The sequence below is a fragment of the Vitis riparia genome, chromosome 7 (assembly GCF_004353265.1).
Source record: "Vitis riparia cultivar Riparia Gloire de Montpellier isolate 1030 chromosome 7, EGFV_Vit.rip_1.0, whole genome shotgun sequence".
Classification (NCBI taxonomy): domain Eukaryota; kingdom Viridiplantae; phylum Streptophyta; class Magnoliopsida; order Vitales; family Vitaceae; genus Vitis; species Vitis riparia.
This window is the reverse complement of record NC_048437.1, coordinates 27,544,873-27,572,177: the sequence shown is the minus strand read 5'-3', so window position 1 is coordinate 27,572,177 and position 27,305 is coordinate 27,544,873. Positions and strand designations below refer to the sequence as shown.

The window sequence follows — 27,305 nt, the reverse complement described above, 5'->3', positions numbered from 1 at the left end:
CTCGATAGAATGTCACAACTAGAATGATTCTAATTCTACATTATTGTAATAAAAGAAAAATTAACATATTCATGGTTGAAGTTTTGGGGTATGCATGCAAAATCAGGGGCCATCACACAATACACTGCCCACGAGTACGCATCAAAGGGGACCCAACTGATATTCCCAGATCCAACAGAAATGGCTATCATTTCAGTATGGATGGAGGTGGAGGCGCACTAGTTCGACCCTCTTGCGTCCAAGCTGCATGACGAGCTGGCTGTGTAGCCCACCCACACCTCGACCATTGACAAAGCTGCAGTGGAGGAGCTAGAAACCAAATTGGCCAAGGTTTTGGATGTGTACAAGGGTCGTTTGGCCGACCAGGTTATTCAAGATGTTTTTAATTTTGAAAAAAAAATCTTATTATATATACATTTTCTTCATATTAAAACAAAATGTGTAAGTCCACTATCTCCACAACTTTATTGGCCTCATGTGGGGCATAAGTCTCAAAAATCTCTGGGAAAGATTTGGACATTTGCAATACATGTGTGCCTCTCTTTTTTGTCTTTTCCGCTTTGTTTTTTGCCCTTCACATTTTCTAATTACAGGCCTAGTTGGAGAAATACTTATTTTTTTACTCCATGATTTAAAGGTGTTTGGTTTTTTTTGTTTTTCATTTAAAACAATTTGCTTTCAAACTTTAAATTATTTATTTTTCTACTTTTTCATAATTTATTATAAACTTTTTATTAAATAGAAAAAACAACATATTGATTTTTTTTTTTTACTTTTTAATACTTAATAGAAATAAAATATTTAAAAAACAAATAACTTAATATTTAATATTATTAAACATTAAAATTTTATTTAAAATTAAAAAAAAACAAACATCATTTTAAACTTAATTAGTAACTGTTTTAGAAAATAATTTTTTAGAATAATTTTAAAAAACATGCTTTTCTATTTTTATTTTTTTGAAGAATAAAAAATTATTTTTAAAAACAATTATGAAAAAGGCCTTTAGATTTTACTCATTCATATCTTATTTTACTAAATTTTATTACTTCAAAAAAGATAGTTTTTTTTTTTTGTTTTAGAGGACAAAAAATTGTACTCAAAATCAAATACCAAACATACCCTTAGATTTTACTCATTCTTCCCTTATCTCACTAAATTTTCTCACTACAAAAAGGAAGGGATAAATTAATTAGAATTTTTGTTAAATTCATATATAAGCCTTGTAAAGTAACTAAAATTTTTGCTAAATTCAAATAAAAGCATAAATATCAACAAAAGTTAAGGATACAACTTATCCGAAAATACAAAAATATTGGTTGTTACATTTTATCTAAATAAAAAATATATATAGAATGAAATTCTAAAAAAAAAAAAGAAATTTATCAAAACTCATATAAAATGTTGAAAAAAATTCAATAAATAATAAATTAAGTAGTAGTACATACACTAATGCGGTTTAAAAAAACAATATTTATATAGTAAAAAATTTGTAATATTGAATAATAATATGAATAATTAAAAACATGTTTTTATATATGGTTTTGATGTTACCCATAACCAAAATCAATTATTGTACTCATTTAAATGGAAAATATTGAAGTGGGATCGAGAATTAATTGTGGTTACATTTGTTTTCTATGACGTGAGGATTTTTTTATAAGAGTACGATAGTTTTAAAAAATAATTTATAAATTATCGTAGTAAGAAAAATAATTTCAAATGTACAACAGTTTTTGTCCAAGTAGGAAAGAGGAAATAAATTGGAAATGAAAAAGCGTCTCTTCAAAAGACGATTTAAAAATAAAAAATCAAAAATCAAAAGACGATTTAAAAAATATAAAAAAAAATCATCTTTCTAAGACACTATTTCAAAGTAGAAATAAATGAAATTAGAAATCGTTTCTTAAAAATACGATTTCCACAAATATATATATATATATATATATATATATATAATTAAACAATTAGAAATCGTCTTTTGAAAATACGATTTCCACAAAAAAAAAATTATTATTATTATTATTATTGGAAATCCTCTCAAGAACAAAAAAAAAAAGCAAGAGACAATTTCCAAAAAAATAAAAAAATTAAGCAATTAGAAAATCCAAGCTGCAAAAATTTTTCATTATGCAAAATATTATTATGTTAAAAGAAAGGATAAATCCTCAGTCTGCAAAATTTTCCATTATGCAAGACACTTTAAATTCCTGGTCTTGTTCCCTCAAGGACAAAAAAAAACAATGTGTCGTTCAATCCAAATCTTATATAGCAAAATTCTCCATATTCAAATGCCTAATCATCTCCATTATTAAACTTTATTTTTATTATTATTTTTTTTTGGGTGGTGGTATTGTCTCTTCGAGACAATTTCCATTGGCTAATTTTATTTATTTTTATGGTGGAAAGACGATTTTCCCAAATAAAAAATAAAAAATAAAAAAATTAAGCAATGGAAATCGTCTCTTGCTTAATTTTTTTTTTTTTTTGTGGAAATAGTCTCTTGAGAGGATTTCCAAAAAAAAAAATTTAATATTTTTTTTTTTTGTGAAAATCGTCTTTTCAAGAGACGATTTCTCACATATATTTTTTGGTACAAATTGTTTGTTTAAGAGACGATTTTTCACTTTGTTTTATTTTTTTTAAATCGTTTCTTAAAGAGAAGATTTCTCACTTTTCTTTTTTTTTAATTTTTTGAAAATTATTTTTTCAAGAGACGATTTCTATTTCATTTATTTATAAGACGATTTTTTTATATTTTTCAATTTATTTCAGGACAAAACTATCGATAGACTTGGAATTAGTTTTTCTACTATGCTAATTTAGAAATTATTTTTTAAAACTGTTATAATTTTATCAAAATTCCATGTCGTGATTGCACACGTCACGTACATTAACCACTGAAATGACAAAAATGCCACTCTTGGGAATATTGTTTGGCCTCCGTTGGATATGAAATCGGCAAAAGCACTGGATGGCATTGGATGAGAACGTTCTAGAAAAGGGCATATTAAATGAATAGTCAATGTCACACCCTGAGTCTTTACAAATGGTAAATACCCAGGCCCCCTCAGCCTTCATTCCTACATTCCCATACCCTGAAAATCTCGCTCTTCGTTTCATCTTCTTCCCAATCCAGCAGTCATGGCGGTCTTGAAAGTCCACGGTAGCCCGTTCTCCACGGCAACGATGCGAGTTGTCTCTGCGCTCTACGAGAAGGGGCTTGAGTTCGAGTTCGTTTCGATTGACATGAAGGTCGGCCAGCACAAATCGGAGGCTTTCCTTGCTCTCAATGTAAGTTGAATCGTATTCTCCCGTGATCGGGGGAAACTTTTTGCTAATGTTTTGTTGGAGGTTGTGTGGTTTCGTTGACCGACGAGTGAGTGGGTTTTGTGAGATAGAGTCTTCCATGTGATGTTTTGAGATCTAATTAGTAGGGAAGCGACGAGACACAGTACGTACAATTGCCATGGTTAATTTATCAATGATTAATTTGTTTTAACTGTTGCTTTTTAAACCGAAAGGCCCAAATTGGCTAACAAACATCTTTTCAACATGGCTAGTAATGGCTTTTGCTCACGATTAAAACCCTCAACTAAATTCTTTTTCATTAAGCCGTGAAATGATGTGAATGACAAAATTGGATTTGCGGAATGATGCAGCCATTTGGTCAAGTTCCAGCCTTTGAAGACGGAGACCTGAAGCTCTTCGGTAAAGTCTCCTTACCAATTACCATTCTTGTTTTCTGAAAAAGAAAATTATAATCGAAGTAAAATAAAGAAAACGAAATATTCCAACGGTTTGACTTTTGGAGTATGCAGAATCAAGGGCCATCACACAATACATCGCCCACGAGTACGCGTCAAACGGGACTCAACTGATATGCCCAGATTCAAAGAAAATGGCTATCATGTCAGTGTGGATGGAGGTGGAGGCCCATCAGTACGACCCCCATGCCGCCAAGCTCTGTTTCGAGCTATGTATCAAGCCAATGCTCGGCCTGACCACTGACCCGGCTGCAGTGGAGGACCTAGAGGCCAAACTCGGCAAGGTTTTGGATGTGTACGAGGCTCGGTTGACTCAGTCCAAGTACTTGGGCGGAGACTGCTTGGGGCTGGCCGACCTTCACCACCTCCCCACCCTACACTACTTGCTGGGCAGTTCAGCCAAGAAGCTCTTTGACTCGCGTCCACACGTGTCCGCTTGGGTCGCTGATATCACCACCAGGCCTGCTTGGGCCAAGGTGATTGCCATGCAGAAGAGTTAAGAGAAAAAAAATTGTGGCTTTGCCCTTGAGTTTTTGTGTGCGTGTATGTTTCCTAATAAAATTTGCAGTGGATAATAACTGTGGATTGGATGAATTCAAGTCCTTGAATTCAATCCATACCTGAGAGTGAGAGAAAATTTGTAGTGAAAGATCTCATGATTTGATTTGATGTTTTCGTATTTTGAGTGCTGCTACAGTCATTCCCATAATTTAAATTTTGTGGAGACAAGAGATATTGTTATAGTATAAATTATTCTTCTCTTTTCTCAAGTGATTTGATAAAGTTATGGCCTTTGAACCCATTGGTGCGTCTCCTCTTTCCTTCCATCCCACTTCGCAATCACTAGGTGCAGGTGAGTTAGATGGTGTTTGTTTTTTTACTTAATTTTAAATAGTACATTAATGTTTAATAGTGTTAAATATTAGGTTGTTTGTTTTTATAGTATTTTATTTCTATTGAATATTAAAAAGTAAAAAAAATCAATATATTATTTTTTCTATTTAGAAAAAGTTACATATTTTGGTTTTTTTTATTTAGTAAAAAATTTATAATAAGTCATGAAAAAGAAAAAAAACAAACCACCTAAATTTTAAGACTAAATTGCTTTCAACTAAAAGCCAAAAAAACAAATACCACCTTAGACTATCACTTTGAGCTTTTGCTTGGAGGTGTGAATCAAGGACAATCACATCATGCACGCCATCAATTGTGCCACCTAGAAACAATAATGAAATAATGTTTTGAAAGAGGTAAACTTGTGACTTGAGAGAGTATTTGGGAAATATATGTTTTTCGAAATCAATTTTGAGAGTCAGATTTTAATAAGAAAAGTAATATTATTTTCATGCACTCTGAGACGATCATATTTTTATATGCCAAGATTGCCCATTCGGGTCTTCATTATCGATAAAAAAAAATAGGTAGAAGTGCATTGTAAGAAGTTGGGTTTAGTTACAAGGGTGGTGGCGACGATAAACTGATGTGGAGTAGCCTTGGCACCTTCGGATTTTTCTTCTACAATAGCATTCAAGCCTCTATGTCAACACCGATCGAAATTTGAACATATTTCCCAGCTTATTTTTTCGATTTTTCCTCTTCATTCGTCATCTTCTTCGTTTTCTAAGTTTTTCCACTGAAAAAAAAAAAAAAAAAAAAAAAAAAAAAAGAGCTGAAGTAGAGCCACCACGAGATGGCCGCACGGGGTGAGCGCCAACCACTGTCATCATTTATCACCACCAGCTTCCCTTCAATCACAACCAAAACCCACCATCACCGTTGCAACTTCTTCAGATCTCTGGTTCCGACAACTTCCAACTCTAAAACCATCTCTGTCTTCACCACACCAAATTCCAATCCTTCAACACCTATTCACCGCTAATCCATCTTCATCTTAACAATAGTCGTAGCAGTTGAAGGAAATAGAAAAATTCAGAGGTGTCAAGGTCATTGCCGCCGTAGCTCAGTTCATCATCATTGCCACCACTACACTTCTACTTATTTTTTTAGATCAGTAATGGAGACCCGGAAGGGCAATCTTGGTACAAAAAATGGAATCGGCTCAAGGTGCATGAAAACAATATTACTTTTCACATTAAAATCTGGTTCTCATATTTCATAAAATTGGATTTCAAAAACCATATATTTTCCAAATGGTCCTATCAAAACACAAGTTTTTCTTTCAAAAAGAATGAGTAATCAAATGAAATAAAGTAACTTGATAAGATCCATACCTAGGGCTAAGACATCGTGGAGTAGGCTAAAAGCTACCTCCTATCAAAGATATTAGATTATTCAGTAAGCTATGAATATGAAAAGGGGAAAAAGGCGAGCTACCAAAAACATTGGGGGGAATGGTGCGGGCACCACCGACAAAGAATCTTACTAAATTTCTTGAATGATGTACGAAATCATTATCATCCCCCACTTCTTTGAAAAAGGAAACTGAAGGGTCGTCTATGTTTGGAATCTTTACTATTAATTGCTTTGATCTTATCACGTCAATGGGCTTTGAATTTTATGGTTGAATTCATGGTAGTTTTGTTCATTTTCAAGAGTAAATGCAGAAGCTAAATCATCCGTTGCAAATTTGTTGTTATAAAAATCATGTTTTATATTTATTCAGGTCAAACATGACCTAAATTCATTGAAGGACCCGACAAAAACAAGGATAGGTTTTTCAAAATACAAAATTTTTATGATTTTATCCCAAAATTTGAAATTAAAATCTTTTTACTCCAAAAACATTTTCTCGGAAATTTATATAATTATTATGAGTATATGGATATCTTGTACAATGTTTTTATTGCAGCAATTTTGACCAATTTTGGGTTTTTCATTTTCATTCAAAGTTTCTAAAATCCTATCTTCCCTATTCGTTTTAAGAACAGTGACTTTATTTTGGAGTCATTCAAAAAATTTCTCCTCCTCTTGAGTAGAAAGGACTTTCCTTCTTTAGATCACACGTCAAAACTCCTCACATTTGTGGCAATGGGAGTTCAAAATTGGTTCAGACAGCTATCAGACAATAAAAGAGCCCATTAACCACTTCTTCAGCCACTCCTCAACAAATTCCAGGAATATTAAGAAGAAATCCTTCACAATAAACTTTTTCTCAAATGGAAAGTGATTTTAGTGGTGTTTTTTGAATTCCAAATTATTTTTTAAAATTAATAGATTTAAGTTTTGTTTGACTTATTTGGTTAGAGAGAGAGAGAAATATGATTTTATATGAATTAAAGAAACTACAAAGTCATTTCTTATCAATTTTTATTTAAATTTTTTTTGTATTAATTATATTAGTACCTGAGTTTCAATTTTTTTTTAAAAAAAATTATTAGATTTATTAATAAATTCAACACATTAAACCTTATTTGATTTGAAGTTTATTTATTTAATGAAAAACTTTGAAAAAAAAAATAGTTATGCATAAAAAAACTAACAAGTTATTAAGAATAAATGCTAGTCATAACTATTAATTAGTGTTGAGAAACAAAAAAAGATTTTAATCTCCAATTTTAATTTAGTTGTAACTTGCTTCTTTTGGGTGTGAAGTAATATCATACCAAAATCCCAACTAACATTAATTCTCCATGATAAGGAGGCAATCCAATCAACAACTACCTTGTTAAGATTTTTCTCTAGTCACTAACCCTACATTCGGCACCCCCCTCCTTGTGGTTAAGGTAATGACTTCAAACACGACCAATTTTGAGTTATATAACTTTCAAATATTTGTTGGATAAGCTTTTATGCAATAAATATTACTTGAATTGAAATTTATTTGTTTAATGAAAAAATTTAGAAAAGTTAAAAGAAAAAAATTCAAAAAACAAGTATAATTTGGAGAGGGATCATATATATTTAAATATTTTTAGTATTAGTTAACGGAGAGTGGTAGCAGAGCCAACAAATGACTTGAGGGAGGTAATATGTAACTCTTTTTTTTCAGGAGAGGAAAAAGTTCAATAAAAAAATATTTAGTCTTTGTGTTAACAAAAAAATTCCTCTTCTATCTAAGAAAAGGGATTCAAATCCCCTTGAAAACAATTTTTTTAAAAAAAAAATTCATGGGGGCATGCCCCATGGACATGCATGGGGTCGACCCTTGATGGAGAGAATAAAAGAAGAAGGAAATCGTGTTATACTTTATGGACTTTTTATAGTTTCTTTTTAATCCTTTTTTATTTTTCCATGTTTTTCTTTTGAATTTAAAAACAAGTAAAAACAATTTATATTTGCTCTTTGAAAACTAGTCTTTATTTCACCTTTTTAAAAAATGTATTTTTATAGAAATAACAATGAAATAATGCTTTAAATTTTAAAAAATGGTTTTTTTAAAAAAGAAAAAACTGATATTAAATCACATAGCCAAATAACCCCTAAATCTCAATCAGGTCAGTTTACACAATAAATAATTTTATTTGGGACATGATATACACATAATTTGTGCTTTCATGAGACTTGGCTTATGCATTGTGCATTAATAGAACTTGCATTTTGTCTGTTCCATTCAGACATAAATAATCTTGACTCAGCCACATGATCCAACCACTGGTTGTGACATGAATTATATCTTGGTCCTTAAAGGGTATTTAAGTAGGATTCCTAGACTTCACATCAACAATTTGCAAGCTACTTGAGAAGGACAAAAGAAGTATGTTTCCATGAAAGGATGATGGATGAACCTGTGATCAAACTCAGGAAACTGATATTTGGGTGTTGAACCAGGCTTATTTGCTCTATAGAAGCCCTGTTTCCGCACACATTGAGCCGGCTGGCCGTGGAGGGATTGATGCAGAAACAATTAGTCCTGGATGGAAGCTTCGCCCCATCAACCAGAGGCTCTAGAAATTAAAAGCTGCACCATTTTTGCAAATGGTAGAGACCCTCTGTAGGCTGTAATCAACCAGTCCATTCAAGCATCTGTGTCCAAGAAAATGCAAAGACTCATTCTGCTAATAATTCATATACACGCTCCTGGGGTTCAAGTTCTATGGAACTACAACCCAAGTCCTTAGTAAGTCCCCCCTCTTTCATCAACCTCCTCACTTTCTCAACATCACTCCATCTTCCCATCTCTGCATATATGTTAGACAAAAGAACATAATAAGCACCATTCCCTGGCTCCAACTCCACAAGTTTTCTAGCTGCAAATTCACTCAATTCCAAGTCACCATGAGCTCTACAGCCAGCCAGAAATGCTCCCCACATAACTTTATTAGGCTCAAAACGCATTCGGGTCATCACTTCCATAGCCTCTTGAAGAATCCCAGCACGGGCTAAGAGGTCAATCACACAGGCATAGTGTTTGACACCAGGTGAAAATCCATACTTCCCATTCATCAGTGAACCAAAAATTTGCCGTCCCATTTGCACCATCCCTGAGTGACTACAAGCACAAAGCACTGCAATCAAGGTCACTTCATCTGCCTTGATCCCCTCTTGCTCCATTCTATAAAACCACCAAACTGCCTCCTCCCCACTTCTTGCTAGAGCTAGCCCTTTAATGAGTGAATTCCAAGTAAACACATTCTTCTCTTTCATGCTTCTAAAAACAACCAACCCCTCTTCAATTCTCCCACATTTTCCATACATATCAATCAAAGAAGTCCCCAAAATCACATCGAATTCCCAACCACTTCTCCTTATAAATTCATGTATCCAAACACCCATTTCAAGCGCCCCAAAATCAGCACAAGCTGATAAAGCATTCACCATGGTCACATGATTGGGAACCACCCCTGCATACTGCATCTGTTCAAAAGCAATCAACGCATCATCATATCTTTCAGCACTGCGGTACCCGGTAATCAACACAGTCCAAGACACAACATCTCTATGGGGCATTTCATCAAACACACGCATACATAATCCCATATCACCGCACGACGCGTACACATTGAGCAGTGAATTCTGCACATAAATATCATCAAACTGACCCAATTTCACGACATGGGTATGTATGCATTGGCCTTCACTGAGGCCCTTAAAGTCAGCCAGGGACTTGAGAAGGAAAGGGAAGGTGAAGTTGTTGGGAAGAATGGAGTTGCTATGCATGTGGGTGTAAATAGAGAAAGGGGTGTGGGGGGTGTGGTTGTGAGAGAAGGCCCTAATGAGGGAGTTGCAGATGAAGACATGGGGCTTGGAGTGATGGGTGAAGAGGAGGAGGGCGGAATCCAAGAGGCCTAGAGACTGACATGCAGTGATGAAGTGGTGGGCAATGGTGGTGTTTGAGTGGAGGTTTTGGAGGATGAGTTGGGCTTGAATTTGGTGAATGTGAGAGGGGGAGCTGAATTGGTTAACAAGTTGAGGAATTTGGTGACTCTCGGGTTGAGACGTGGAAAGGGTCTCATGGCATAAGCTACATGAATTGGCAACGAAAATTGAAAATGGGGTAAGGGATGTGAACAATAAGCAGGAGGCGTTTGGAGTTTGAATTTTTAGGTGGGATGTATATAAAATTGAGAGGTTGTCAATGGGAAGAAACAAAGCAGAAAAGAAAAAGGAAAACGAATGCCTGTGCGCATCCGGGGAATCGAACCCCGGTCAGTACCGTGGGAGGGTACTATGATACCACTACACTAGATGCGCTTATTGAAAGCGGTGGCTATCCATTATATAACATCAAATTTGGACACTACACAACTTTATTGATTAAGTTCTTGATCGATGTGGGGTGAATGGTGCTTAATCTACCGGTTGAGTTCTGTGACCTTATGGTCACCTGCTATACATTCTCCTATTCAATGACTATTCAACAGCTCAACAGAAAAACCAAGCAATCGAGCCTATTTGTACCTTACGGTTAATTTGAACTTCCATATTTTATGTAAGTATTTGAACTCGTATTTATTGTTAAGATGGCTTTCTAAAACTATTGCTCATCAATTCAAAAGAGATTTCCAAACTTATTTAAGTGCAATGATACTCAAACTTGTATACCTTAATGCCCTAGGACTATCTTAATCATTTCTTTCTTTTGATAACCTTGAGAGAAGAATTTGAATACGAGGAATTTCTCTGGAAGTATGGTAAAAAGTTTATTAGAACAATAATTCAATTGTAAGAAGTTGAAAACTTAAATCAAAGCTTTGAAAGCTAGTGAAACCTTAAACTTTGTTAAAGTACGAGAAGAACGAACATAAGCTACGATTGAGTCGAATCACTATAAATTTTATATTTGGTGATCTCTTTTATTTTCTCTATTAACTTTATCGTTGATTTAATTGCTCATTACTCTTTTGTTTAGATAAAAAAAATTACCCTTTTGACTTACAAACATAAGATTTGGACGTTTAATGCAATAGCGGTTAAAAAAAAGTCTATATATAATTAGTCATTCTACCTTAAAAGTTATTATAAATCAAATAATAAAGATATTAAGATTAAGCATGTGTTTGATGTATGATTTTGTAAAACCATATATTAAAACAAAATAATTAATGTGTAAAGTATAGTTTTAATTTTTGTAGACCAAAGTAGGATTGTCCAAGTAATGAATTTAATTTAAGATGATAATGAATGTGATTGATATTTATTTTAATCCACTACTAAAATAACAATAAAAACTTCAATAAATTATCCAAAAATTCATTATCTATGTAAACAAAAATGAAAATTCTTAAAAAGGAATGGAGTTGGAGGCATTTATTTATTTTTAGCTTATTATTGGCCTTTTTTTTTTGTTAATTTTTAAAAATAATTTGAAAATAAAAAATGAACCTAATCATTATTATAAAATACTATTATTTATTCTCCACATATAACTATATTTTAAAAAAAAAAAAATTATTAGATGAGTACTTCTCTATTAGGTGAAACATAAAATTGGAGGCATTTATTCTAAAACAAGCCATTTTAAATCCTCAATTAATCTTCAACTTAAAAAAAAAAAATACCTTTATTATCGTTTTTTTCCCATTGTGAACAAAGTGGTTGAACATAGTATTATCACCAAGAATGCTCCCTTAATTATTTTTATACAAAATTTTTATTCAAATATTTTTTCTATACTTTTGCTTATTTTGTGTGACTTTTTAAAATTTGTGTATATTTTCTAACTTATAAGTCTATACTTTTGAACGTGACATAAATTTATATACAAAAATTTGAAAATCCTTGTAAGAATAAAAACTATAAAAAAAATATAAGCAAACAAAATTTTCATGTTAAAATAATTATGAGATATAAACTTTGTGAGAATATTCTTTATAAAATAATATTTTTTTAGAAATATTTAATTAAAAAAAATAAAATAATTCTTAAATTAATAATCTAATCGTTTTTATATATATATTTTTAAATAATCTATTTTTTTATATATAAATATTATTTATCATTTCAAGTATTTATATATATATTTTAAAATAAAAAATTATTTTTATAAAAAATAATATAAATATTTTTGTTTAAATGAGATAAAAAAATGATAAAAGATTAAATTTTAAATTTTAGATTTTCAAATACCCTATTAATCAAATAACCCATTTTTTATATATATAATATAAACTCTGTTTTATAGTGATTTTAAAAAATACTTTAATTTTTCTTATACTTAAAATTTTTTATTTTTAAAAAATTAGAAAAATTAAAAATATTTTTTAAAATCATTAATGAACACATTTTTAAAGATTATTTGATAATGATTTTAGAAAATATTTTAATATTTCTAATATTTGAAATTTTAATTTTATAATTTAAGTGTCACAAATGATAGAAACGCTCTGTAATATCACTCTGAAATACTTCTAAGGTTTTACATGATTTTAGGAAACATACACCCACATAGAAACTCAAGGGCAAAGCCACACAACTTTTTTTTCTCTTAACTCTTCTGCATGGCAATCACCTTGGCCCAAGCAGGCCTGGCAGTGATATCAGCGACCCAAGCGGACACGTGTGGACGCGAGTCAAAGAGCTTCTTGGCTGAAGTGCCCAGCAAGTAGTGTAGGGTGGGGAGGTGGTGAAGGTCGGCCAGCCCAAAGCAGTCTCCGCCCAAGTACTTGGACTGAGTCAACCGAGCCTCGTACACATCCAAAACCTTGCCGAGTTTGGCCTCTAGGTCCTCCACTGCAGCTGGGTCAGTGGTCTGGCCGAACATTGGCTTGAAAAATAGCTCGTAACAGAGCTTGCCGGCATGGGGGTCGTACTGGTGGGCCTCCACCTCTATCCACACTGACATGATAGCCATTTTCTTTGAATCTGGGCATATCAGTTGAGTCCCATTTGACGCGTACTCGTGGGCGATGTACTGTGTGATGGCCCTTGATTCTGCATACTCCAAAAGTCAAACCGTTGGAATATTTCGTTTTCTTTATTTTACTATTTTCCTTCGATTATAATTTTCTTTTTCAGAAAACAAGAATGGTAATTGGTAAGGAGACTTTACCGAAGAGCTTCAGGTCTCCGTCTTCAAAGGCTGGAACTTGACCAAATGGCTGCATCATTCCGCAAATCCAATTTTATCATTCACATCATTTCACGTCTTAATGAAAAAGAATTTAGTTGAGGGTTTTAATCGTGAACAAAAGTCATATAACTAGCCATGTGGAAAAGATGTTTGTTAGCCATATGGAGAGGGCAATTTGGGCCTTTCGGATTAAAAAGCAATAGTTAAAACAAATTAATCAATGATAAATGAACTCATGGCAACTGTACGAACTGTGACTCGTCGCTTCCCTACTAATCAGATCTCAAAACATCACATGGAAGACTCTATCTCACAAAACCCACTCACTCATCGGTCAACGAAACGCGAAGAATTCTCTCTGGCCACACAACATCCACAAAAAAAACCTTCAACAAAACATTAGCAAAAAGTTTCCCCCGATCACGGGAGAATACGATTCAACTTACATTGAGAGCAAGGAAAGCCTCCGATTTGTGCTGGCCGGCCTTCATGTCGATCGTAACGAACTCGAACTCAAGCCCCTTCTCGTAGATCGCAGCGACAACTCGCATCACTGCCGTGGAGAACGGGCTACCGTGGACTTTCAAGACCGCCATGACTGCTGGATTGGGAAGAAGATGAAACGAGAGCGAGATTTTCAGGGGTTGGGAATGTAGGAATGAAGGCTGAGGGGCTTGGGTATTTACTATTTGTAAAGAGGGTGTGACATTTAATATGCCCTTTTCTAGAACGTTCTCATCCATTGCCATCCATTGCTTTTGCTGATTTCATATCCAACGGAGGCCAAACATTCCCTAGAGTGGCATTTTTGTCATTTCAATGGTCATCGTACGTGACGTGTTCAATTACGTCATAGAAAGCAAATGTAACAGCGATTAATTCTCGATCCTTCCCATTTCGTACCTTTAAAAAAAACATAAAGTCAGGAAGATATTTTTAAAATTATCTTGTAAGAAATAAAAGGCAAATATATTTGATAATAAAAATAAAAGTTATTTTTCAAGTATTTTTTTTTTTCATTTTAAAAAAAGTCAAATATGTTTAATAATAAAAATAGAAAATAACCTTATCTTCTTTAAAAGAGATGTTTTATTAAGATTTTTCTAAAAATTAATTATATAAATATAAAAAATGAAGTATTATTGTAGACCCCATATGAGGCTCGGTTTTTGTCATATTCTAACAACTCATTCTTACCATATGGAGGCCTCTCAATGAGCCACTTGTCGACTTGTGGATGGCTACTGGGAATCAGAGTAGTGGATGGGAGATGCAATCAGGGAGCGACACCTGTCAAGGGAATATTCTGAGGAGCGGGGCTGTTATGCAAAGGTTGCAGGCCGTTAGTGAGGGCAAGTGCTTTTTGGACGAGTTGGTGCAGTGTTTCTGAGGGGGTGATGGCAGGTTGCTTTTTGGAGGTGCTGCCTGTAGATATTGGAGTGGGGGCAGGTTTTTCTGGAAAAAAAAAATGAGAGCAGTGTTGAGTAGTGGCGGGGAGACTTGAGAGAGAAGGAACCAGAGAGTGAGAGTTTTCCAGAGAGAACAGAAAGCTTGGGAGGAAGGAGGAGCCTTTTTTGGAGCTGGGGAAGCTAACAAGACCTTACTGTAGAAGGGCATTTTCAGGTATGGATGCAACTGATATATGGTTTGATTCAGATTCTTATTATTCCGACCCGTTTTCTATTGATATTTGAGTGTTAGTTGGCTTGCTTGAGGTGGATAATGAAGGCCACCTATTCCTTGTTGAGATATAGTCCTGAGTTCATATTGTTAACCTGGGTATGCCTTGTCTCTGAGGTGGAATACTCTAGAGTCCTGTCATTTATTTGCATTTGATACTGTTTTCCTCACCTAAATCAGAGAAGGTTCACGGATAACTCATGATGTGAAGCCTTCTTTAGGGACCTTTTTACTTGTTTTCTTCCATACTCTGTTCTCCTCTCTATTTTCTTGCTCCTCTGTTTTCCCCTGAAAGAGACCATTAGGTTTTAAGACTAAAAAAGAGATCTTCAGAAGATATTGGCAGCTACAGAGTTTGCACCAGAAAATGTCCGCGTGAGATACCAACAACTGGGTATTTGTTGTGTACAAGGGAAAATTACCTGATGATCGTGAGGTTGCGATCAAGAGAGGTGAGACTGGTCTAAAGACCAAGAAGTTTCAAGAGAAGGAGAGTGCATTTGACTCTGAATTGGCCTTCGTATCGCGGTTTCACCACAAACACTTGGTCAGGCTTGTTGGGTTTTGCCAAGAAATGGATGATCGTTAAGGATAATGTGCTGACTGCTATATCATTGCTTGAGTCATCAGTGCTTCTGATAATTGAGGCATTATGCGGCACTGCACCTCTACACCCAGAACAACACTGGTCACTGCCTCGGCGTTGTCGTCGTCGCTGCTCACCCATCTGGCATCATAACTACTTCAGTAGCCGTCGTAGCGAACGCCTCCACTCTGACTGCATCATGCCCCCACCTATCGACTTTGACAGCCGCTTTTCCAATCAACGCGTGTTGCCGGAAGACAGCGACGATGATGTAAAAGCAAATGGTGAAACTAAATTTGAAGCGTATGTCGGTGGGCACTGAGAAGGAGCACCAAAACACGATGTCAAGGCTGCAGAAAAAGCGATCGAAGTCCCAAGTTGCACTGCCAGCAGCGGCGCCGGAGTCCTCGCTAGCGTAGTGTCGGTGCTGGAGCCGGTGTACGGGTTCGCGGTGATGAAGAAGAGCTATAAGTTGTTGAAGGGTGAGACGAGGATGGCGGCGACGCTGGTGTTCGTGTACCTTGTGATATGTGGAGTCACAAGTGGGGCCTTGATCTGACACAGGGTGCTGCTGTCGGGAGAAGAACGACTTTAGCTTATCAGGTGCCACTAAGTGATATTACTGCCTGTGTGGTGGTATGAATTTTGAGTAGACTCAGGTGGATCAAGTTACACTACAGCTAAAATCAGGAGTACTAGAGATGGACGACAATCAAGATTCATCATTTGGCAGCGCATTGAGCCATCTTCCTATGAGTGTGCTGCAGATATGCCATGAAGGCACAAGCTGAGGCAGTCCAGGACTGAACCTCAGGTATACCCAGCTCTTCCGTAGCCTTCAACGCAAAACTCATAACCCCATATGAAATTATGCATGTAACCGGAGGCACTTCTGGCAATGAATTCAACTTAGCTAACAAATGTCGAACTGGAGCCAAACAGTGCTTTGGAATGTGGTAACAGAGCATAGTGGGATTTAGGTTGGCATCTAGATCGGACGGTGGCCATCCATCTGATATTGTCTCGAACCAGAAATCATCAAAGCCCTTAGCCCAGTCCTCTCCTTTGCTTCGAACCAAATGCCTATGACTGAACTCGGTGTTGACAAAGGTGATGCAGAAGCCCTTTCGAGTGTAGAAGCTTGGCTAGTTGCATCATGGGAATCACATGCCCTTGCGCTGGAAATGGTACACATACTACATGGGGTTTTCTGGTAGTGTTTTTTGGATACATCTTTAGCAAAGCAACAGGGACGAAACTGCATTAGTCCCCAGACTTAGAAGAAAATGCTTTTTGCATGGCCACTTTGTGGCCACGTGGCACATTCCCACTTCTCCATCATTATTCTGTTTTCATAAGTGGTTTCTCACATCCCTAGCTCTCAAATGATTTCTATTTTTTAAAATTCTTATTTCCTTAAATAATTTTCCAATTTACAAATCCCTCGAACAATTTTGTTTTTTTCAAATTTTCATCCTTAGATTTATTTTTAGGTCTTAGAACTCTCATCTTCCAATATAATTTCCCGATTCTAGTTTTCTTTTTAGTTTTCCAAACTCCATTTTTATTTATTTATTTTTAATTTTCATCCTTAGGTTTTTTTTAGAATCCCATTATTAATAAAATTTTGCTGCCATTTTTCTTTCTGGCATGCAACCTTCATAACTTTCATGATTTTAAAATGTTTTGAAATAAGCGTGAATTTAATCCCGTAATTCTGAATAATGGATTTATTGGAATTAATTCATGCAAAATAAAACGGGCTTTGGTGGGGGCCCTACATACTTGATTTTATAATTGATTGATTGATTGATTGATCAATTAAATTGGCATGCATGATTGATTGTATTCTGCTTTACGACATGCTCGAAATTATTCTTTAATTGTGCATTAACCTCACTTCTTGATAGCGCCTAGTGGTTCGTTGCTCAAGTACGCACCTATTCTCACTCTGGTCACTCTATATACATGTACTGATTCCCATATGTGCATGATCAATTCGGGTATTCATTGATTTCTTTATTAGATGTCACGATTGCTTCATTTTATTAGTAAAGACCCGACTTTAGGAACTTAGAGGGGTGTTACGGACTTTACCGTACCTTCCCGATAAGTAACCTGACCCCCGAACCCGATCCGGTTTTTCGTAAACCATCTTTTCCAAATAAGGAGTCACACTTAGGGTTTTCTTTCTTATTTTGTTTACCCTTTAAAAATAAAACAAAAATAAGTGGCGACTCCAAGTCTTTTTTGTAAAATCAATTTTTCAAATAAAAATCGAGCTCGCCATCGAGTGGGAAACGTATGAGCCAAAATGCGGGGTCCACAATTATACATAATTTTTTTAAGAAAAAAATATTTTAAATATTTTAAATTCTCATAATTTTATTTAATTTTAAAAATAAATTTTTATTTTTTTATTTTGTTATATAAGATAAATTTAATTGGTGCTTTTTGTAGGCTTTTTTCTTAATGATAATGTTTGTAGGAGAACATGTATTTATGATTCTGATTCTGTACCATTTTTATCGTGGATCTATGTACTTTATGTCTCTCTTGTATGAGCACTTCAATATTTTCCATTTAAATGAGTACAATAATTGATTTTGGTTATCAAAACCATATATAAAACCATATTTTTAATTATTCATATTATTATTCAATATTACAAAAATTTTACTATATAATAATTGTTTTTTAAACCGCATTAGTATTTGTACTACTACTTATTTTATTATTTATTGATTTTATAATATTTTATATGAGTTTTGATCATTTTTTATTTTATTTTATTTTAGAATTTCATTCTATATATTTTTTATTTAGATAAAATGTAACAACCCATATTTTTGTATTTTCGGATAAGTTTTATCCTTAACTTTTGTTGATATTTATGCTTTTATTTAAATTTGGCATAAAAATTAGTTACTTTATTAGGCTTATATATGAATTTAACAAAATTTTTAATTACTTTATCTCCTCCTTTTTGAAATGAGAAAATTTAGTGAGATAAGGGAAGAATGAGTAAAATCTAAAGGTATGTTTGGTATTTGTTTTTAGAACAATTTTTTGTAATCTAAAACAAAAAACTATCTTTTTTTGAAGTGATAAAATTTAGTGAGATAAGAGATGAATGAGTAAAATCTAAAGGTTTTTTTCATAACTATTTTTAAAAATAATTTTTTATTCTTAAAAATTTTTTAAATAGAAAAGCCTCTTTTTAAAAAAATTATTCTAAAAAATTATTTTTAAAAAATATTTTTTAAAACAATTACCAACAAATTTAAAATGATGTTTATTTTTTTTTACTTAACTCTAAATAGAATTTTAATGCTTAATATTATTAAGTATTAGGTTATTTGTTTTTTAAAGAAAAATCAATATATTGATTTTTCGATTTAGTAAAAAGTTTATAATAAGTTATGAAGAAATAGAAAAACAAATAATTTAAAATTTAAAAGCAAATTGCTTTTAACAAAAAGCTGAAAAAAACAAACACTAGAGAAAAAATATATTTCATTTAAGTATTTCTCCAACTTAAGCTTGTAATTAGAAAATGTCAAGGGCAAAAAACAAAGTGAAACAGACAAAAAAGAAAGGCACACATGTATTGCAAATGTCCAAATCTTTCCAAGATATTTTTAGACTTATGGCCCACATGAGACCAATAAAGTTTTGGAGATAGTGGACATACACATTTTGTTTTCATGTGAAGAAAATGTATATATAATAAGATTTTTTTCAAAATTAAAAACATCTTGAATAACTTGGTCGGCCAAATGACCCTTGTACACATCCAAAACCTTAGCCAATTTGGTTTCTAGCTCTTCCACTGCAGCTTTGTCAATGGTCGAGGTGGGGGTGGGCTACACAGCCAGCTTGTCACACAGCTTGGACGCAAGAGGGTCGAACTGGTGCGCCTCCACTTCCATCCACACTGACATGATAGCCATTTCTTTTGGATTTGGGAATATCAGTTGGGTCCCTTTGATGTGTAATCGTGGGCAGCGTATTGTGTGATGACCCTTGATTCTGCATGCATACCCCAAAACTTCAACCATGAATATGTTAAATTTTCTTTTATTACAATAATGTAGAATTATAACCATTCCAGCTGTGACATCGTACAGAGGATAGAAAGGAAAGTTTCTGACACTATATAAGTATAAACTTTTTTTAACCTCGTAGATATGTTTTAAAGTCGCGAAAGCTCCTTTGCGCCTAAAACGAACAATATCTACACGATTGGAAACAAATCGTTATAAATGGTATCACAACCGATTCTTAAACCTGGTATGGGGGTTTGTTTAGTTTTGTAGGTATTTATCTATTTGGCTCCGTAATCCCATGGGATACAATGAGAATGTTGTGTTTGCATGGAAAGTATTTGTGACATCCCACATTGGATATGGGGAAAAGTTCCTAGAGTTATATAAGTATGGACTCCTCATAACCCCATAGACACGTTTTAAAGCCGTGAGGGCCCCTTTAGTCCATATTTACATGAGAGATTGTTACACCACCTACACCAAATTGCCCTTTTGTGGTTTTATAGTTGCAGTGGTCCATGGGTAGCTACCAAAAGGATGTTACAAATTCAGATTTGTTGGACCCGCGGTATAGACTTTGTAAGCCACGTTGACGGTATAAAAGTTGGCTTAAAATCCTCTTCATTAGGTGTCCAGAGATCACTTCCTCTTTGATATTCAGATATCTTCTCCTAAAGGCAACAGGTTCCTTCATTCTCTGACACCATTTAGATCAAACCAGGTGCCACATTTCCCGCAACTCCACTTGAGAGAAAAGACAAGCAAGTGAAAATTGAAGGCTCTTGACGTTATTCAGATCGTTCTCTGTTTTCCATGAGTGTCACTGTTTATTCATCTTAATATCGATGAAAAATTCCATCGTCAGTCATTTTCTTGCCTAGTTTCCTCTTGATTTCCGGTCACAACAACAAGAAAATTTGGAGATTGAGCATAGCTCAAATATCCTGCCATGATAGTGGAACATGAACAAGGCTTAATGTTTTCATCTTGCTTTGACCATCTAATATGTTGCAGGCTCAAGCTTTTGTTTAATTTCCCAGATATCAATCTTTTTCCATACTACAATATTCAAGTTGAAGAAGAGCCTGTTTGGTAGTGATTTTCAAAAGTGTTTCTACCATTTGTGGGGGCCTTATCCCACATGTTTACCCACAAGTACTTCCACGCGTCAATCCACGTGGCATCATCCCAATTAGGCCACGTGTCAGTTCTTCATCACTACGTAGACAACCTCCAAGGCATCCGAAGACGTCCTATCCGGACCATTTGCACTGTTGAGCGGCTCATATATCATTGATAGCCTCAAATCTTCTCTGATATACGAGACTATGGCTAGCTGACACCAGATTGATTGATGAGACTCTTCTCATTCTCACGTTTGCTTTAGTAAATAGGTATGCTCAGTCTCAGGCCATCAACAAAGTTGAAGGGTAGTAGGTATGACCTGTCACTACTGTGCAATCATCACTACAAGGGTCAACTCAACACTACGGAGCCTGACTCCACATTTGAACTCAGCACTACTAGGGGGGAGGGAGGGAGACGGTGAGTTTTATGATATCTCTCTCTCTTTCTAAGGATTTCCATTCCTCCTAGCGTCTGACTTGGGCTTCAAATGATGTGTTTGGACAATCCGTCCGGGCATCTTTGTGTAGGAAGCAGAAAACCCAGATTCGGGCACCGAAGTGAGAGCTTTCACCGTCATGTCTAAGGGAGGATTCATTCTTTAGTTGACCAGGTATCAACATTGGCGTCGTCTGTGGGAAAGAAGGAGCAAACCTTACCACTTTCGTCATCTCCTCGGTAGTGTACTTCTGCATTGGATAAGTACATCAAAGTACAGACTCCGGAGTGCCATGGGAGGGGCGAACCACGCCAACAAGGTGAAGGTCGCCGCACAGCTCAACAAAGTGACGTTGGGTCATAAGAAAGAAAGCATTTACACCTGATGCTGGAGAGTCGGGCGCAGTAAAGCAAGGTACCGACTTCAATAACACCGCTATATTCTCCCAGCTTGAAGGATTGACCGGAGAGTTTCTCTCATTAGCGTTGCCACCGAGAGTGGCTGGAGAAGTCCCATCTTCCATCGGGCGAGCGTCCTCAATAGATGGAATCACAACTAATTCTCGCCCGAACCCAACGACATCAAAAGAAGGCACCTGCACTATAGGAGCGCCCGGAGCCGGTTCCTCACGAGGAGCCTCCGAACTGCTCTTCTTAGCAGGTAGGGGGCAGTAGGAAGTGTTTCGGAAAGGCGCTTGCGATGCCTCTCCTTGAAGCCGACTTTCAGTCGCAGAACCACTTCTTCTTCTTATTCTTTTCCTTCGAGCTCAAGGCTGATGTAAAGGACCACTTACTTAGGCTCCTGGTCCAAGCTCTTTCCTATGGAAGGCGAGTCGGTGCCAACCTCTGCAGAGAGTGAATGAGACGGAGATAAGTCCAAGGCCTTCTCAACAGGCCAAGGAACAGACTTCTTCTTAATAAGGGGATGAACAGTAGAGTTGGTGGTCAAACGACCTACACCCGGAGTCTGTCTCAGAGTTCTCTCTTGTCATTTTTTCTATCTTTTATCAAGTCAGTCTTGCCTTGCCTTCACGTCTGCTGCTCGGGCTTCCGCGTTGAAAGAGAGATCCTTCAACACGTAGTGCTCGCTAGACACCAACACTCTGGGCGCAAAATGAGGAAGGGTGGGGACAACGTACGACTCTGAGTCTAGACCACTGCTTGCAAATTTTGATCGGTCAGCAGGGTCTCATGATTCCGTTCACCAGCAGAAATCACAAATAATTTGTTCAACCGATCAAAAAAAGTTTTGTCCACCTACTACTAATCGACATCTCCTCATATTTCCTATAATACACCAAATAAGACGCGTCAACAACAATCCTATAATTATAAATGAGAGAACATGGGAACAACAATTTTCTCTACCCGGAATCCCCAACGAACGACATGGTTCAAAAGCATGAGTCAGATGCTCATATGAAGCAACCCAAGGGCCCGAAACAATAAAGTGTCATTTCGTTGCGTCATTGGTGGAATTTGGAAGTCCGGTCACCAACTGAAGTGACGCAATATGAGCGGACAAATTGAAAACTTCTTTCTGACTCATTTTGACAGTATAAACAAACAGAACCTCCAGCAAAGAAAGATCCAAGTGGTATAGCATATTCAGGATGCTACACCCCATCAATATCCTCACCGCGTTTGGATAGAGAAAGGCTAAGAGAATCTTTGTAGAGTGGAGAAACTGTTTGAAGAGGGAAGGGAGAGGAAAATGGAACCCGACATTAAACTGCTCCTTGTTGAAAATGATAGCATTAAAGAACTCCTCATCGGTTGACACAAGACCCTCATCCATTAAACGAATAGCAATCCCGTCTGGCACGCAGAAACGTTCTCTAAACTCCTATATAATAAAAAGTTTGATGAGTTTCTCCTTATTCGTCTGTTCGGCGCCTTCTCTTGGCGGACATTTTTCTTGCCTTTACCAACCTTATTGGTACAAACAACACCTTCTCGTGCTGACATGCTGAAGCGATGAGCCGAGTAAAACCTACATGACACGACGACCGAATGTTACAAAGCAGTCACCCGACCCTCCTGTCTGTAAATGATACTTTAGTTGTGCAGATACCAACTTACACTGGCTTAAAGCCCATACCTGAACAGAGCCATTAGCTCAGCCTACAGGGCAGACCCCAGCCAAGGGTCTCTTCTTTAACCGTACCCCACATGGGTCTTGAACCAAACAAGAGTCAAAAACCCAAAGAGCAAACATCACCAGGCTTATCACCTACGACGTCCTCTCTTACCCAGAAAAATATTGGAACGACCCTACATTCTACATGTTGTAGCACTCATATTGCACTCCAATAAACCATAAACTCAAAATAATCCCCAATAACAACCAGATAGGATGTGAAAATAAAGAGGCCAAATACGAGGGAATGAAACCTTACCTCAAGAGCATCATTAACAAAAACTGGGACAGTGTTGGGAAGATGGACGACTATCAGAGTTGCAATAAGAATAGATTGCAAATGTTACCGGAAAAGGTAAACGGTGGAACAACAAGAGGACAGTGGCTAGAGTTGCAGGGTGTAGAGAGCAGGAAAAGTAATGGCAGAAGAAAGAAAAACCTTAGAATGCTAAAATGTCCAAAAAGTATTCCCAAAGGTATAAGGGACCAAAACCCTAGGGATCCCAAAAGACAGCCGTCATGGGACACATCCCGAAGTGACATGCCGCCTAACAAAACACCTCGGTGGAAGTAGCCATCCTATAAACATCTGACACGTGTCTCACCCACACTAGGGGACTCCAAGGGATAATTTCAGCTCGTCCACCCCTGCCTAGACACATGCGCACGTGCTAAAGGAGGCATTGTAGGGATCTTATCCCACGTGTCCACCCACAAGTACTTCCATGCGTTAGTCCACATGGTATCATCCCAGCTGGGCCACGTGTCAATTCTTCATCACTATGCGGACAACCTCCAAGGCATCTAGAGATGTCTTGTCCGAACCATTTGCACTGTTGAGCGGCTCATATATCCATGATAGCCTTAAATCTTCTCTGATACATGAGACCATGAGTAGTTGACACCAGATTGACTGATGGGACTCTTCCCATCCTCACGTCTGCTTTAGTAAATAAGCATGCTCAGTCTCAAGCCACCATCAAGGTTGAAAGGATGACAAGTTGTGTCATGATGCGTCGTCTGACACAACCCTTAGCTACCTGCAGATGTTATCATCGCCTTGTCACTACTACGTAATCATCACTACAAGGGCCAGCTCAGTACTACAGAGCCTGACTCCACATTTGAACATTATAAAAACCCTATTGAAATAGAACAGATGGGGGAATGATGAGTTCTATGATCACTCTCTCTCTTTCTCTCTAAGGGTTTCCATTCCCCCTAGTGTTTGACTTGGGCTTCGGAGGGTGTGTTCGGACAACCCGTCCGGGCATCTTTGTGTAAGAAGAAGAAAACCCAAATTCTAGTACCGGAGCGAGAGCTTTCACTACCATGTCTAAGGGAGGAATTCATCCTCAGTTGACTAAGTAGCAACACCCTTAAAAACACTTTTAATTGTTTTTGGGATGAAAATAAAGTGTTTGGCAAATTTTGAAAAACACTTTGAAAATCTAAGAAAACACTTAAAAGTGATTTTTAGAGAATCACTTGCCAAAGTGTTTTTTTTTTTTTTAAAAAGACACTTCAAAAAATTTGAAATATTCCAAAAATACCCCCCAAGTGATTCCTGATATCTTCCTTTCCCTTTCACTCATACTTCTCAAACTCTCTCTTTCATTCTCCTTCTCCATCGCTCTTTATATGAGACTACACAGTAGGAAAGACGTTTCACTTTCATTCAACATCGTTGATTGGATCGAAGGTAACCCTCTGTTCTTTTGTTGTTGTTTTTTTTTTTTTTTTTGAATGTTTAATTGTCTTGAAATGTTAGTTAGGGTTTTGGGTTTTAGGATTGTTTGGTTAGGAAGAAAGTATGAGAAAATGAAATCTGTAATCCTCAAATGTTTTTACAAGAATTACTTCCAAGCCTTAATAGTTTTAGATCTATTTTTCAATAGAGCAGTCAAGTCTCATTTCCAAGTACTTCTCTATCTAAAACTCTCATTCTCTATTCTGGTTCACATATGCAATTGTTCTATTTAGGGTTTTTGAGTTCAAGTGTTGTAGGTCTGTTTCTTTTTTAAGGAAGAAAAAATTTGTTTGGTGATATCTTGTTATTTAGAGTTCGTTTGATATGGTTGTTGTCTCATTGCTATTTGTTTGTCTTTAATTTTGTGATTTTTACTCTTCACATTATTATTATTTTTAAAAAATAAATTTCCATATGGGTATTGGAGAATCATCTCCAAGATAAATATTCACTGCTAGCATTTTTATTTATTTATTTGCATTTAGCATTTTAGAAATGAAAATATAGGAATATGTCCCACCATAATTCAAGCTTGTCATTTTCATTTTGGAATGGCAGTCCTGCTCATGAATCCTATTGTTCATTTCTATTTATATTTTTACTTGGTGACCTTAGTGGCCTTTTCCCTATCTCTGTACCTTCATTTAACTTGAATCATATATGTCAAGGGAGTACACAAGAGAGGAAAGACATGTAAATGAAAAGGAATATATATATATATATATACCTTTGAAAATTTAATTCTTTCACAATGGGCGAACTTTGGCTGCAACTCATCTTGTTTTATTTGTATTGACTCCAACCACATGTCTTTACTGCCATCACCTTGCTTAAACTAGCCACTGGTTCATTGAGCTAAAATAAGGTCTGAAATAATTTCTTGGTCAATTTTCAATTCAAAGATGACGAGTCCTGAAATTAGCCAAGTCAATCTTGTTCCCAAGTGAACATAGTGCATGTGTGATCCTGAGAAAACGTATTAGCCTAGAACTAGAGAATTTGAGCTCTAAACCATGTGGGTTGATCATGCCCGATGATGGTAAAAAATGAGGAACCCTCTCTTGTACACTTTGCCTAACTTACTTAAGAGGGCTTCAATAATTTCACTTTATCAAGGGTTGAGCAAATTAGAGAGCCAAATCTAATTTAAGCTATTTGATAATAGGTTGTAATTGAAGTCCTAGACCTTTCTGGTATAACCTCTAATCATATCTATGGCATTTGAAGAGTCTTGACTTTAATAAGTTGCCTTATAGGAAGTTGCCCTCTTTCTTTGGTGTTCTAGACCGTGAAGAGTCTTATCTAAGCCTAACCATGAGTTATATGCCTATTTTATAGCGGTTTGCTATTTGCCGGCAGGGGTTTGCTCAGGTCTTAGACTCATTTCCAAGAGAAACAAGATCTCAATTCTATTGTAAAAAATAATATAAAGTTCTGGTCGCTTTTGGGAAGAGAGGAGTGCACAAAGAGGCTTACAAGTTTAGGACTTGAGTATGTTGCAAAACATACACATGATAGTTTACTCTTCAATCATTATGAGATTTGGTTTGAGGTCAGGAGGTCAAAAGCTTAGAGTTCTTTCAATTTAGTCTTTTTGGGTTTAGTTATTAGCGATTTTGAAGCAAACAATGTAGCTATCAACTGAAAGTGGGTACATTGTGTTGCTCTTTGTTGGAATGGTGACATTTTTTGGAATGTTGGATTTTCAATGTCCTATTGATATTTGTACATGGAAGAAAGAAGACTTATTCACTTGCAGATTTTTTTAGATAAATCATAAATCTGGCAGGAAACAAAGGCCTTGCTTTGTATTTTTGACATGAAAATGATTGTGTAACTATTATTTAGATATGTGAGATTGAGTGCAAAAAAGGGGGCTCTATGTTATTTGAGACTGGCACACCATGTAATGAGTAGTATATATTTGGGATTTATTTAATTAGTTGCAGTACAAACATTTTATCTTGCCATTCCCTGCTGTTATTGATCATTGCACAGGAAACTCCTTTACATGCTTGCAATAAACGTGAATGATTGTGTTCAAATAATCATTTACTTAATATTCTGTTTCTGGTGGGGGGCCTACTTTCAATTAATAAAACCATATGATTGATTTGTTTTTTTACTGCAATGTAGTTATATGCTTGCTAATGTGATTGTGTTTGCATGATGCTTCAAACCTTTCTGAACATCAACATGTTTGTTTGTTTCTCGTTTTCTTGTTTTTTTTAATGGTAACTAGTCTTATATAAATGAATTCAGATTTGAAGTTTGTATGATATTCATGGGTTGCTGCTATGGAAACCTCCATTTGGAGGCAATTTTAGGGTAAACATGGTGGTACCCTAGGGTATAAACAAG

General features: G+C 35.7%; 3 protein-coding genes and 1 non-coding gene across 4 annotated transcripts; 1 reads left to right on the top strand and 3 right to left on the bottom strand.

Moving 5' to 3' along the window:
- The first annotated feature begins 3,129 nt into the window (after positions 1-3,129).
- On the top strand, positions 3,130-4,550 carry LOC117917292 (glutathione S-transferase-like). Its single transcript, XM_034833514.1, has 3 exons — positions 3,130-3,294; positions 3,663-3,711; positions 3,822-4,550. The coding sequence occupies exons 1-3, from the start codon at positions 3,145-3,147 to the stop codon at positions 4,265-4,267; spliced, it is 645 nt and encodes a 214-aa protein (XP_034689405.1). The 5' UTR covers positions 3,130-3,144; the 3' UTR covers positions 4,268-4,550.
- A 3,643-nt stretch (positions 4,551-8,193) lies between these two features.
- LOC117918226 (pentatricopeptide repeat-containing protein At1g09190-like) lies at positions 8,194-10,502 on the bottom strand. Its single transcript, XM_034834733.1, has 2 exons — positions 10,492-10,502; positions 8,194-10,284 (listed from the first exon to the last, which is right to left on the bottom strand). Exons 1-2 carry the CDS (start codon positions 10,500-10,502, stop codon positions 8,715-8,717), a joined length of 1,581 nt encoding a protein of 526 aa, XP_034690624.1. The 3' UTR covers positions 8,194-8,714.
- Positions 10,288-10,358, bottom strand: TRNAG-CCC. The gene has a single exon. It is a non-coding gene; the product is annotated as a tRNA-Gly (tRNA).
- Positions 10,503-12,477: 1,975 nt separating the features above from the next.
- On the bottom strand, positions 12,478-13,848 carry LOC117919208 (glutathione S-transferase-like). Its single transcript, XM_034836339.1, has 3 exons — positions 13,623-13,848; positions 13,156-13,204; positions 12,478-13,037 (listed from the first exon to the last, which is right to left on the bottom strand). Exons 1-3 carry the CDS (start codon positions 13,770-13,772, stop codon positions 12,592-12,594), a joined length of 645 nt encoding a protein of 214 aa, XP_034692230.1. The 5' UTR covers positions 13,773-13,848; the 3' UTR covers positions 12,478-12,591.
- Positions 13,849-27,305: the final 13,457 nt, after the last annotated feature.